We start from the raw sequence: 14,669 nt of genomic DNA, 5'->3' as shown, positions 1-14,669 counted from the left end.
TGCACCGCTTCCCGCGCACGGCATGCCGGGAACCGGGAGCCGCACGCCTTCCAGGGGCAGGGCGCTCGCCTCGGGCCGGAAGTGCCCTCTGACCTAGGCGGAAGTAGTTGTGCGGCAGCTGGCCCGACGCGGCGGGGGCCCTGCGAGCGGGGCGGAGGGAGCGGCGGGAGCGGCGCTGACGGGTGAGTGGCCGCGGGGGCCGGTTCCCCTGCCCGCGAGGAGGCCCCGCCGGCGTTCCCGGGGGCGAGGCGCGCGGAAAATGGGGACGGGGGAGCCCCCGGGGACCGCTTCTCGGAGGGGAGCGGCCTCGCCCTCCGCGCCGCGCTCGCCCCGCTCCTGGAGGAGGGGGGGCCTGGCCGGGAGCCGCGCCGCGGTGCTGGGAGGCTTGGAGGGGCCGGGGAGCCATTGGGTGTGTACGGAGAGACGCGGTGCCAGGTGGGGGTTCCCCCGGCGGGACGGTGGCGAAAGGCCCGTTTCTCGCCCTGCGTGCGGGAGTGAAGCGTCTCCTTGAAGTCTCGGCGCCGCCGGGAAACGGCGTTTTAATTAAATATCGCTCTTAAACTTTTTCCGCCGTGAATGACGTTCACCCTGTTCCCACGCCAGACCCTCGAGAGAGAGGAAAAACTCAGGCTGAAAGAATTTAGGATGCACCCCCAGGGGTTGTTATACCAAGGTGGAAAGTGCTGGTTAAAGTGCGTTAGCTGTCATGGTCGACGAATGTAAGCAAAACAAGGTTGATAGCAAAGGGTCATACACTTAAAAGTATTAAGAAAAATAAGCTTTTGAGAGCCATGTGTTCCTCAGAGGGAGATCCTGCTTTAATATAAGGGAACTTTAACACTGTTAATTTATTGATGGCTTCCGATATGTGTGGGAGAATGAAAAGGGATTATGCTAGCAGTTAACTTTGAAGGCCAGTTTAATCTTACAACATGTAATAAATACTATGTGTAGGAAGTTAATTGAAAGTGTTTACTACTGTAGATTGTGAGTTAACCCCGGTCTGGTAGGGAGGCTTAGATAGTCATAAGCTATTTGTTTACCTGGGTTTGCTGAAGATCACTTGCAAGAGTTCGGTTTGGAAGCAAGCCAGAAAAACCAGATAAATAGTCAAGTAAGAGACCTTTAGGGTAAGAACCACTTTGTGCCCTTATTTCTGAATAATCCCTTCTGTGCTCCAATTTCCTACTTTTGCTACATACAGAGGATGAAAAATACTGTTCTGAGAGAAATGTTTATTAACTGAGGTGTTACTTAGCAGGGGAATACATGTTAATTGGTTCATCTGTAATATCTTGGCTACCAGCTTTGCACACGTAGGGCACATCTTATACCTGGAGATCAGTCTTTTTAAGTGTGCTTAAGTTAGGCAAATAAAATTTTTGCTAAAATCTCTCACTAACATGGGCAGCTTTAAGATAATCTGTAGAAACTTTCAGCACTTCAGCATTTTGTTGCTATTGTTGTAACACAGAAAAAATATTTTGGTATTTCTTTGTTCAGCACCTATTCTACTACAAAAAAATTAGGTAGCTTCATGTAGACTTAATGTGAAGACTTAATATTGGTTCAGTGAGGAGATCAAGTTGATTCTCTGAGGTACCTTCTGTCTCCCAGCCTTATATTTCTTTTGCTGTTCATGCCTCTGTCCCTTATGCCTTGTGTGGGGGTAAACGAATATCTTTTGAAAGTATACTTAGCTTCAGATGTTTTATTGTGTTTTTGCAGTACTGAGTGTATGTTGCAAGAAGCCCTAAAGTTCTGTCATTTTATGACACGGGTTTTGTCAGATTAAAACTAAGGAATGTAGATGTATTTTGACAAGTTTTCGTGCACATAGAAAGGTTCAGACTTTATCTTCATTTTGGGGTAGTGTGCATAATTGTAGTTTTCAATGAAGGCTTATAGTGGAAGGGCAGAAATCCATGACCTATGAGATTTTGCAATATACTAGCAGCATTTTTTCCCCTAATGGCACGAGATTTTAGGAAGAAAAAAATAGGATCCCCCTACCCTTTTATTGAAAACAAACAAACACAAAACAAAAACACCCACAAAACTTTATTGAGAATTACTGAAAAGGAAAGTTTTCCTTAGACAGAAGAACACACTATATGAGCTCTTTGTTACTCCATGCACAGTATCCTACCTCATCTACTGTTTACCTTAACTCACATTCACCTGTAATATACTTTCCTGTCACACTTGAGTGTGCCCTGCAACATTTGAATTTTAATGCCTGTGAGTATGGAATAGTGAATCAGCTTGTCTGGAAATCACGCCATTCTGGTTTTCCCTCATGTTTTTTCTAAATATGATTTAACGCTTCTTTACAGTAATTATTTTTATATGTGTACTGAAGAATGAATACTAAACTGAAGAGCGGTATTTTTAAAGTTAGGGTATAGGATTAAGAATAGGGCTAGAATATATGATTACGCATTAGGAGGCTACTGATTTAACACAGAACAGCCTTTGTTTGCTGATGAACTCTGACTAACATACAAATGACAGCCAGAAAAAGTCATATTTGGCTTCTAAACTAACCTAGGAATTGTGAAGGCATTTGTGTTATTTGCCCCACGTTTTCCAGAAATTGATAGCATTGAACACAGAAATGACACCAGCTGAAGCACACAAATGCCATGTGTGTTGCGGAGGAAACGAGTTGGAAACCATTTGCATTTCTTTGGATCAGAATCTGAGTTTTTAAAGAGTTTTCTATGGGATCAAAGAGTCTGAGTGCTTCAAATGTTTGCATAGATATAATTTTCTTGTGCTAACCAGAATAAAGCAGTGGAGTTTTGGAATCAGTGCAGGGGTTGCATGTTTTGAGTTCAATTAATGTGTGTCCTCCAAGTCTGTTCCATTTTCATCAACATACAAGATGTAAAAGGAAATTAGATTCTGGAAAGTTTGGGAAGCTTGGGAGATGAGCATGCAGCTTTGGGAATGAGGTGGGAAGGTCGTGGACACTCTTCATTGTTTTGCTTGCATTTGATGGTCAAGAGAAACAGGAAAGAAAGGAAACTATACCCACTATAATATATTTTTTCTTAGAGTTGTAAGGATCTTTAAGTATGTTACTGAGAGCACTTTCCTTGTGTGGAAAGTGCTCATGTTCTATCATGTTCTATGATACTTTGCTATATTCTGCCTTGTAGGTGTAATTATTCTAGCAACTTGTACAAATTTTTAGTTCTCTAATATCTAACAAGAATTTTATGTTTTCTGCAGCAAGAGCTTCCTTTTTACACTGGTTGGGAAGTTTCTGTGCCAAGTATGCTGATTTTAGTTGTGTTGTATTCTCCCTCATTGATTAAAAAGTGGCATATCCTTTTTATGTAACCTTTCTCTCAACAAATGCAGGCTTTGCTCAACTATTTTATTTTTATTTTATTTTAATTTTATTTTTATTTTATTTTTATTTTATTTTTATTTTATTTTTATTTTATTTTTATTTTATTTTTATTTTATTTTTATTTTATTTTTATTTTATTTTTATTTTATTTTTATTTTATTTTTATTTATTTTATTTTATTTTATTATTTTATTTTATTTTATTTATTTTCAAGGAGGTAAGGTAGGAGAACAATCATATATGTGCTTTTTTGAGATTAAAGGCAGGGAGTTGAGCTGCCTGAGTGGTAATGCCACATAAGTTTCTTGAAGGGGAAATGGAATCCTGAATGTACTTCTACAAAAATTAGTGGTTCTTTGCAGGAGTCTGAAACAGTCAGGTCAGAAATATATAATAAAAAAGGCTAATGTCTGAGTGTTCAGAAAACTTGGATTGTTCTCTTCCCTACTGCTGCATTGGTGTAGTCTTGGTGAAGTCAGACAGGGGCAGCTATAAAATGTGTAAAAGCAATTAAAATATAGGTAGTTCTGAAGTCTCACCAAGTCTCTTTTTCTGTGTCTTGGGAAATGTTTTTGTTTGTATTGTTTTCATTATATAGAAGGGAAATATAGTTACACGTGTATTGGAAAATACACCATAAGAAAAGAATTTCTGGTAAGAGAATATATGAGATCACTTGACTTTTCTGCCTCTAACCTATTATTTAATACTTAAGGGCATGCAGTTGTCAAAAAAAAAAAGTGCAGAAAATTTCCCTTTTACTACACGCACAAGAGAGAACTGGCGTGTGGCGGGGACTTGTACGTCCTTTGTCTAATTTCTATGTGCATTTTTTTTCTGGTTTGGGAAGAAGTTAAATAGCAAATCAAGATTGCCATCAAAAATATATCAATCAAATATTGCAAGTTTTCTATGCCAATTTTTCAGTGTGTTTCTTCTGCTGTTCCCACTTTTCTGCAAATTTATGGACCAATAAGATAGTTGACTGAAAAAAAATAGGCTGTGGCTTGCGCATGATCATGTTAATGTCTCAGATAACTTAAGCGTAGTTGTTGGAAAGGAGATGCTTTTCACAAAATAATTTTGAACTGCAGTATGTTCTAATCTTCATAAAGTATCATAACATACTGAACACTTCTTGATGCAGAAGAGCAACCCATAGATGCTAACAGGATGTTATTACACTTTTGGGTTCCCAGGTTTCTTGGTTTTCTTTCCTTCTATACTCTTTGACTCTGTGATTTTTCTGTGCTCTCTGCTGTCAGGAGTAAATCTATACTCCTAATAGTATTCGCTATTATATTTTTAGATTTTTTTTCTTTTTGGAAATGATACATTGTTACATCAGAATAGAAACTGAGTGAAACCAAACGGTATCCCTTTTTTACATGTTGAGTGTATCATATAATGGATTGTATTATGTCTTTTTCATAAAAGCGGGTAGGCTTTCTGCATCTTTTACTTTTGGCAATAGAATGTTAGTTTTGTTCTATATTGGAACCACAATTGAATTCTGGAATAGCGGTAAAAATTGTGTTCTTTTTTTAGTCAAAGTTTCTTTGTTGGACTTAAACTGAAGAACAATCTTGGCATTCTTCTGTTTATTCTTTTAATGAATTGTTATATTTACCTTAATTCCAGTTTTATTTTGCTAAGCTGAGTAAGGAAGACTAATAATTTTTTTATACAACAGGCTCTTTGGTTGTATCAATAGTGCCTTTCTGTAGTTCTTGTAATTAGAACGTTTTTCTTGAAAACAGGAATTCAGAATCCTGTGTCGTATCCCAGACAAGTTCTTGCTCATATGCATCAATGTTCATATTTCCTTATCTCTGTTGCAAATGAATCCTTGATGTGTCTTTGCCTTCCACCCCACACACACTTTTTTCCCTCTCCCCTACATAGTTGCATCAGTTTATCGTTGACCACAGAATGACTCTACTCCCAAATAACAAGCCCTGACTTCATGAAAGAAACTTGCATTGGTCTCTAAGTGCAGGAGTCTTGCATTTCATATGATTTCATTTCATGTGGCCTCTAGTATGCAATTTTTTAAGACCAGTCACTTGTGCGTGATACTCTGTTCCCCTTTTGTTGCAGTGCTTTCCACTTCTGTCTCATCTAAATCTACCTATTATTTTCTGGCAGCATTGTTTTAAAAAAATTGAAGTTTGAGATTATTTTTGGAGGAACTAGTAGTTCTTTTCTAGTCCGATTGTTCTATGTTTACAACATTGTGCTGTATTCTTATAAAAAGTTCTCATTTTAAGATTACCCTCTTTTCACTTTAATTTAACCTCAGATGATTTACCGAGTCCAGATTGCATCTTGTTTGAGTTTCCTTTTTTCAAGGAAATGACTGATTCATTATTTAGATATTGGATTAGTCCAGCATATACTAAATATGCTTAAACTTACTGCGCTTTTATCCTGCTTTCCTTTTTAATACAATTGAATTCAGACCACTGTGCCTGATAATTTTTTTCTTTGTGGTGTTTTTTTTCTCTCTAATCATATGATAGCAGGCTTATTTTCTTTAAATGCTTATTGCAGTTTTTTGGGACTGCTTTAATATTTTGGTGTAGATATTTTTCAGTTCCCCACCTTCAGTGTATTAGCCTTTTCAAGTTAGGCTTGTACTTTGGAAGATGTTAACATATTTGCATTCCCACTAACTCGCCTGTCTTTATTCCTGCATGGAGTGTCATTATTTGTATTGGAAAACAAGACACATTTTATCATCACCAGTACCTTCACAAAATGGTATCACTTCTTCGTGGTTTTTTTTTAAATTATTATTATTTATAAATCATAAACAGTTTCGCTATTTTGTAGTGTAGGGAAGGGGTTTGTGGTTAGAGAAAGAAGTAGCACAAGTGATCCTCTTCTTTGAGGTAGAACTAATAATGTAAGGTATCCCTTCAGTTTTTGAGCAACAGATACTCTCCATTAAGATGCTTGGTTTCAATTTACAAAAAAGTGTTGCAATAGGATAAAAGATCCCATTGGTTTTTATGCGACAATTGTTCCAGCATTGGAATGTAATTTCCTTGGGTGAGTTTCTGGAGTTATTGAAAATGGCAAAGGCATTTAACACTCGATATTAAGGTACCTCTGTGACATTGTACACAAATTAACTCTCAAAAGGCATTCTTGAATGTGTCTTATATTCAGAAAATTTTCATCTGCAAGATTAGAGGTGAAGATGTTCCTTATACCAGTCTGGAAATGTTTTATAAGATATTTCTGTGAAATCAGGATAGTTTTCAAAGACAACAACCATGTAAGTGGAGGATGAATTTTGCTCAATTCTCCACAGACAACTAAAAACTATTTGTTGTGTATGTGTAGTTTGAGGTGTAAGTAATAAAGTGCCTTCTCATGAAAGCTAGAGGAAACATTCAGACAATTTCATATTCATAGTTATGAAATAAGAGAGATGAACAAATCCGCACCAGTGTTGCTGATAAGAAGTGAAACTGTCAACAATAGGGAAGAGCTGCATCTTCTGAAGAGATGCAGAGATCTCTGTGAAACTTCCTCCAAGTCTTGCAGCTTCTTTCTCAACTTGTTTAGTTTTTTTTGCTAAGCTTTTACAATAAATGTAGGAGGGAGGGGGTGAGGGGTAGCTCTGTTCTGTTTTTCCGCACCTTTCACTCTGGGGTCCTTCTCTGTATTGAGTGTGTGCCTCTGTTGTTGTTCTTTGCTTTCCAAAGCAACAACATGGATTACCTGTATTCTTAACAGTCTCTTTACTGCCACTGACCGACCCTGGATATCTGCATGGAAACTACCCAAAATCACTGGTGCTGTTTTCCTGATCCTGTGGGCAGAGAACAGTAGTTCATTGATTTGTACTGGGTTAATGTTTGGAGAGTAGCTGTTGACACAAAAGGAATTATAGGACAGCAGGTGGGCAGTTAGAATTTCTCTTCCAAAGTTTTATTTTCCACAGCAGAGATGCAGTTCAGCATAAACAAATATATGTTGTATCTGAATATACTGGATTTGTTTTACAAATAAGTACTTATTTTCTTCTAACTCTTTGGATTCATTTACATGGCAAAATATGTATGGTGCAAACTGCATGTGAATGTATAAGCTATGGAAGCTCCTGGTTAACTCATCATGTGAATAGATTAAATGTCTGAGGTAGATTATCTAGGTGACATTGGTGGCTCTATTAGGAGGTATCAGTCTTCCAGGAAGGACAAGTGGGAGGCCAGATATTTAATACACAGTGATTAGGTTGATCCTTGAGCCTTCTCCAGCCTAAACAACCCCAGCTCTCTCAGCCTCTCCTCATATGACAGGTGCTCCAATCCTTGGTCATCTGCAGGACTTGGTTCAGTCTCGCACGTCCTGGAGAGCGCAGAGATGGACCCAGCACTCCAGATGTGTCCCGCTAGTGCTGAGTGGAGGAACAGGATCCCCTGTCTCAACCTGCTGGCAACATTCCTCCTCACACAGCCCAGGGTGCTGTTGGCCATCTTTGTTGCAAGGGGACATTTCCGGCTCATGTACAACTTGGTGTCCACCAGCACTCCTGAGTCTCTTTCTGCAAAGCTACTTTCCAGCTGGTCAGCCCCCAGCTGGTGCTGGTGCTTGGGGTAATTCTTCCAAAGGTGTAGGGGTTTGTCTGCCTTTGATGAAATTCATAGGTTTCCTGTTAGCTTCTTTTTCCAGGTTGCTGAGGTCCCTCTGAATGGCAGGACAAACTCTCCTTCACACTTTCACAGTGTAGTGAACTGTTCTCTGACTTTTTTTTTTTTTTTCTGTAGACAAGCCCTTCTGTCTCTTAAGTGCCTTTTGCAGTATATCAAAACCTGCTTCATTTACATCCCCGATGCAATTGCATAGATCATGTCCATAGTGATAAAAGTCATAGGGCTCTTGAAGTAACTCTGGCTTATAGTCAAGGGCTTTTGAAAAGCATAGGGCAACTACTTTTTTACAAAGTAAGCTAAAATTTAGAGATTCTTGAATATGGTAGGGATTTCTGGACAGCAAAGATAAGTTTCAAATGTAAAGCTCATCAACATAGCATGCGATGTATCATCACTTTCTTTTCTGAAGAGTGTTTATTATAATATAAAGGCTAATAACTAAAGCTGACTTAAGAAGTTGTACTTCTGACTGAAAATATTGCCACTTTTGTCTTTTCAGACGCTCCTATTGCAAAAGCTGCAGTTGTAAAGAAAATTTTTTAATAAGAAGAGAATGGGTAAGTTAATAATCTTAGACTTTTTTCTTTATTTCCTACAATGTGAAGCATTTTCTGTGTTACGTTGGTAGGGAAGGTAGATTGTAAGACTTCAAATGTTGATCTTGTCACTGTTTTTCTTGTAGCCTCAAAAATAAATGGAACTTCCTACAAATGTATTTTAGGAAGATTTTCTGAAGTTCATTTGTCAAAGGGATTGTTCAGAGCACATCTGTCTAACAATACATTTCACTTGCTTGATATGATAGTGCTGAAAATGTACATGCTAAAATAGGATGCCGTTAGGCCTTTCTAGCACTAAACTTTTAGATAGTGGACAAGAAAATTTTACTATGTTCTTGTTTAGATTTCTGTTTAACTAAGGTCAGCTGTTTGAATTCTGGCTTAGAGATCATAATAAGGGCTGACTTTTAATGATAAATAACTGTGTATATGTGTGTGTGAGCTAACTAAATGTCTGAAAGTATTGTATCTGCCTTTCTGCAAATGGCTGTTTCATGAAACATTGGACAGATTCTGGTTTTATCTATACTTTTAATGAATGTATTTTAGCACCTTTGTCACTGGTAGTAGTTTACTAAAATTGGCAATAACTACATAGTAATTCAATTTTTACTTCAAATTCACAAAGCAACTTAATTGACTGGGGGAATGTTATATTTGCTGTAACACTATATACAATGCAAGGTACTTATTCTTATATAATGGATATGATTTATATTCTTTGTTTTGTCGGAAGGAGAAACAACGCTATCAGTCAAATGTCAAGTTTATAGTCTGTATTTGTTTTATCTTCTGTACTTTTGTATGTGATCATTAGATACTGGCAGTGTATTACTTTTAGAAAAGTGTACAGAACTCTTCTGTTATACTTTTGCAAGCTGGAAGAACTTCCAGGACTTTCATTTTTCACTTTGTCAAGATTAATACTGTTCTGAGAATAAAATGTTACATGCAGTATCAAATTCGAGTATTTTTAATGGAATTCTGGCAATACTTTCTATATTAGTTCTGGACTGCCTTAGAAAACACAGTGTTTGAAAGAAGGCATTAACTTTCCAGTTTGAATTGGATAGAAATTATGTATTTGGTGAGCTGGGGGTTGTTAACACTTTTTTTTTTCAGTTACTGCAGTCTTTATTACTTCAGAGTTTACAGGAGTGTATAGACCAACAACAGAGCTGGTCTCAATAGTGCTATGGTGTCTTATCGTGCTAAGCACTGTGTGGGCACAAAGTAGTCAGTGGTTCCATCCCAGCGAGTGTGCTGCCCAAATAGACGAGACAGGTGTGAGATGGGGAACATGTTAAGACTGCACAAAGTGAACAGTGCAGTGGTGGTAACAGTAATGTTTGGGGTTTTTTTCCAACTTTGAAAGACAGCAGTGTTAGGAAAGAATCAATGAACACACAAAAAGGGAAGGGGGATAAGGGCTTATAGAGAAATAAGTATACAGTGAGACGAAAGGGAGAGAGGAAACAGAAAAAACAGTCAAAAGTGCTGTGGGAAGAATTTCCAGATTTCCTTGGGTTTAGTGCTTTTCCACTTTCCCTGTTTTCTACCGAAGGTCACAACACAGGTGTGCACTAATGCCGTACGGTTGTGGGTCTGTCTGTGCAGTGGAGGAGGATGAATCCTATTTCATGTCATTTCCTCAGTACAGAAATACTGACTGCTCTTAACTCTGCTTCAAAAAGCTCTTTTTTTTTTTTTTTTTTAACCCTTGCAGTCTGTATCCTTAAATATTACGTATGTATTTAGCTAACTTTTAGTAAGTAGTAATGTGATAAACATGGCAATAACCTTATGGAGGGAAGCAGTAGTATGTTCACTTCACTTAAGAATGTCTAAAGGAAAACTTAATCGCTATGTAGATCTTAGAAATATGTCAGAATTTGGTAATAGATGTTAATAAAAAAAATCCTACTTTTTGAAAAATTCTTACTTTAAAACAGATTGCTGAGCGCTTCGGAGAACTCATCTTCAAATATGCAAAATGCTTCTGCCTTATTTTTGGTTGTTTTGGGTTGTTCTGCTGTCTGCAAACACAGTCATAGAAAAGGCCGCAGTTTGCCTTCTTAATGATGTGAGTCAGTCATTGGGTTCTGAAACTGTTGATCTGTTTTCCATTATAGATGGAGAAGAGAAAACATACGGTGGGTGTGAGGGCCCGGATGCTATGTATGTGAAGTTAATATCCTCCGATGGCCATGAGTTCATTGTAAAAAGAGAGCATGCATTAACATCAGGAACAATAAAAGCTATGTTGAGTGGACCAGGTAGGTACAAAAGATTTAGTAAGTTCATGTCCTTTGTTTTCACTCTTGGACAGTTTGAATTTGTGTCATGCAGTGAGTGAAAGTTGGAATAAAACATAACTTTTCCAGATGCTGACTAGTTCCTGTTTCCAGTGAAACAGTCCACCTCTGTGGACTACCCAATATATAATTTGACTCTGGTTTTCCACAGTTAGTAATCTTACAGTGTTATTACTGCTAGTTTCCCATGGTATGAGAACTTGAGGGTATTATGTGAATTTTATACAAAACAAGAGTTGTTTTTTTTTTTCATTGCTACTTCCATGGTGGAACTTTTAGTACTGCATCTGGCTCGGATGAAATTAACTTTTTTCATAGTTAACAAACAAGCATCAGTAAAATTCTGGTGTAGTTGTTCATAATATTGTTTATAGGCTGCAGCCAGAATAAAAATTTTGTAATGCAGTGGATCTAAATGTTATTGAGGCTTGTGAATGTGACACATCCTGCCTTACACTGAAGAATCTAATACCCAGGAATATGTGATTTATGCAAGTTTGTTTAGAATGTATTTTATTAGCATGGTAAAGCATTTCATTTTGCAGTGAATTGAGATTGTGATTTTTGGCTTGATGTTTTGTTTTTCTACAGGACAGTTTGCAGAAAATGAAACAAATGAGGTGAATTTTAGAGAGATTCCATCCCATGTCCTATCCAAAGTATGCATGTATTTCACCTACAAGGTCCGCTATACTAACAGCTCTACGGAGATTCCTGAATTCCCAATTGCACCTGAAATTGCACTGGAACTTCTGATGGCTGCAAACTTCTTAGATTGTTAAATAAAATAAATTATAATTAAAAAATGTAAAACTTTTTTCAGTATTTAATACATGTAGTTCAGTTAGTAACTTTTTTTCAGATAGCATGTTGCGTGTGTGCTATTGAGAACTGTAAAGTTCACTGCAGAGGCAGTTGCCTTCAGTCCTTTTGCATATAGCAATCATTCAGTTGAAGTTTGTTTTGCTGCTTACACAAATAAGGACCTTTTCACAAACTGAGACAAATAAACAAATATGCCAATTAGTAGATGGCTATGCCTTATCCTTTAGGTGTGGTAGAACTTTCCTTTAATAAAATGACCATAGAAAATACTGGAGTTTAGTCTAACGCTCTCTAAAAAGTAATTATAGTTAAATATGAGTAGCTGTTTAGGGTTTCTAACTTTCTCTTATTAAAGTTTCTAAACATCTGAACTTAATCGCCTTTGTAAGATAGCTGTCCTTTTGCAAAGTTATGCTAACTAGATTAGAAGTGTCCTTCCTAGGGTTTGTGTACTGATAACGATATTCCATTTAGGTTGAAAGTGGACTATGTAGAAGAATGCTTAAGGCTTTTAATTTAAATCACAGTAGAAACATGTGTAAAGATGTACTTGATACGTTTTTCTTTTATAACCTAAGTTTTCCCCGTTATTAATTACAAATATTCAAGTCACTTGTCTGTACAGTAAGACAGTGATCCTACTAACAGTGGCTTTTAAGGGTAAAAATAACTTACATTCTGTGTATATTATCTTCTGTATAACATATAAGGTTATTCTTAATGTACTGTCACTTGACCTGATATGGATTTTATATGGTTTCAGTTATGTTTTTTTTCCCATTGTTGTGACTGGCTCTGTAAAGTGTGTATTTAATCTTTAGCATAATAATCATTTAAATTTTCTAACGTAGCAACTGAAAAGATAGCAGTTATCCTCAACTTCTCCCTCGAATCCCCAGGAAAAGACCCTGAAATGTCAAGGTCTTTTGTATTTGAAGGAAAGGGCATTAAGCAGATGTTTAAGGAGCTGTTTTATAAATTTCATAGGTATTTCCAATGTTTTTACAAATATTTTAGGGGAAAAGGCAAGCCACTGACAATACTAGAGTGGAACACATAATCTCTTGGTAGTTCCCGCTGGTGCTTGCCCATACTATGAGTTCTTTGTTCAAAACAAGTTTCCATAAAGGAAAAAAAAATAAACTTGAGACAAGAAGTTGCTTTTTGTTCATCCACAGCCTGAAGAACCCAAAATAATCTGTAAATGAGAATAAAACTAATGCATCATGAAAAATGATGCAAGTAAAATGTAGTTAGCGTTTCCATCAGCTGCCACTGCTTCAGCTTTGTTTTGATCAAGAAATGGTTCTGGTCTTTTATGGGAAAATCCCGCTGACAGATGGTGGGACCTCTTTATTGATATAATAACTAATGGTGAATTTAGAGGGCTGAAACACTCCTCTAAACCTATTTGCCAGCACAAATACAACTTCGAAGGGTTTTTTTCCGGACAAAGGCTGGTAACTTGCATAGACTGTGCAGTCTGCCTGTGGAAGAGTTCAGTTTACTCTGGGCTTAAAGAACACCTGATAGACAAGCTGACATTTGTCAACGTGGTGATAGATTAGTTGACATTTATTCACATCACATACTTGGGCACAATTTCTTGTGTTTAATGTGGGGATGTTTATGACTAGATAAGTTTTGCATGGTAAAGCTGGAGTGCATTGCAAGGTGATTGTCTGAAATCCTATGTTTGAGCACTCTGGTCAGTGCTGTAAGTAACTCATTTTTGAGAGCACTGAAAGGATAAACACAAACCAGACAGACCCTGTTATGCTGCTTTTGTTAGAGCCACAAGGAATACCCTAAAAGGTCAAGGAATACCAACATGCATATTTTAGTCCTAACTACATTTCAGTGTGAGTGACTCTTAAGTCTTTAGCCACTTTTAATAGTCTTGAGGTTAATGATTTCATGTTCAAAATTATTTAGTTCAAAATTGAAGTTAAAAGGATCTCACTTTCCAGAATTTTTTTATTTTTTATTTTTAAGTAATCTGATAAAATACGTTGCATTTTCTGATTCCATAATTCAGCACTAAGGTAAAATATCTGGTTTAGTTCTGAATAATACTTTCATTGCTTTTCCTTCAACTTAATGTATCATACAGTAGCTTTGAACACTCAGGAAATGCAGTAGTGCCCTAGAGCGTACTATTTGCAGAACCACCGGCTGTTAAGAAAACTAACCTGCAGATTTCTAAGGGGCGGGAGGGGCAGGGGCAGAGGGAATTAGTGCAATTTCCATGACAGTGACATGGGTATGCTATTATCAGACAATTGGAAACTTACCACACTTAACCCCTGAGTTCTAAATAAATTTCAAAACTGAAAATTTTTAAACCTGTGTTTCTATTGATTTTTACTTCTTAGAGCAAGTATTCATATGTAGAGTCATAGTTTTCATGGTTATGTGGTGAACAAATTTCTAGTCTAATTAGTATTTGGGTAATAGGTGGTGAAACTGCATTTACTAAATTAAATATATTTTTTGTAGTTGTGGGGAGTTTCACAGATTTGAAGTGTTTAGATATCTTTTTGCTCCTCTGAATTACAAGTATGCACTACTCTCAGGAACAACCAAGAATGGTATTCCTGAAGAGCTTTGAAGAGGACATTCTGAAGGTGACACCAGGCTGTGTGAGACGGTCAGCACACTGGAGGGAAGGGATGCCATCCACAGGGACCTTGATGGACTTGAGAGGCTGGTCTGTGTGAACGTCATGAACTTGAACAAGGCCAAGTGCAAGGTCCTGCACATGGTCTGGGGAAATCCCAAGCACAAACACAGGCTGGGCAGGGAACAGATTGAGAGCAGCCCTGAGGAGAAAGACTCAGGGATGTTGGTTCATGAGAAGCTGGCAACGTGTGCTTGCAGCCCAGAAAGCAAAATGTATCCTGGACTATGTCAAAAGAAGTGAGACCAGCAGGTCAAGGGA

The 14,669-nt window shown here is 37.6% G+C and overlaps 1 protein-coding gene across 1 annotated transcript; it reads left to right on the top strand.

Annotated features, from left to right (window-relative positions):
- The first annotated feature begins 16 nt into the window (after positions 1-16).
- Positions 17-14,073, top strand: ELOC (elongin C). The gene is made up of 4 exons (XM_065053824.1): positions 17-182; positions 8,528-8,585; positions 10,721-10,864; positions 11,495-14,073. The coding sequence occupies exons 2-4, from the start codon at positions 8,582-8,584 to the stop codon at positions 11,683-11,685; spliced, it is 339 nt and encodes a 112-aa protein (XP_064909896.1). The 5' UTR covers positions 17-182; positions 8,528-8,581; the 3' UTR covers positions 11,686-14,073.
- Positions 14,074-14,669: the final 596 nt, after the last annotated feature.

This window comes from Columba livia, chromosome 2, assembly GCF_036013475.1.
Source record: "Columba livia isolate bColLiv1 breed racing homer chromosome 2, bColLiv1.pat.W.v2, whole genome shotgun sequence".
Lineage (NCBI taxonomy): Eukaryota > Metazoa > Chordata > Aves > Columbiformes > Columbidae > Columba > Columba livia.
This window is presented reverse-complemented; position numbering and strand designations above follow the sequence as displayed.

What these genes read in the sequence shown, in the direction of transcription:
- ELOC (XM_065053824.1), top strand. An exon ending in AGCTATGTTGAGTGGACCAG is followed by an intron (nt 10,865 to 11,494) that starts GTAGGTACAAAA and finishes GTTTTTCTACAG; the next exon opens with GACAGTTTGCAGAAAATGAA.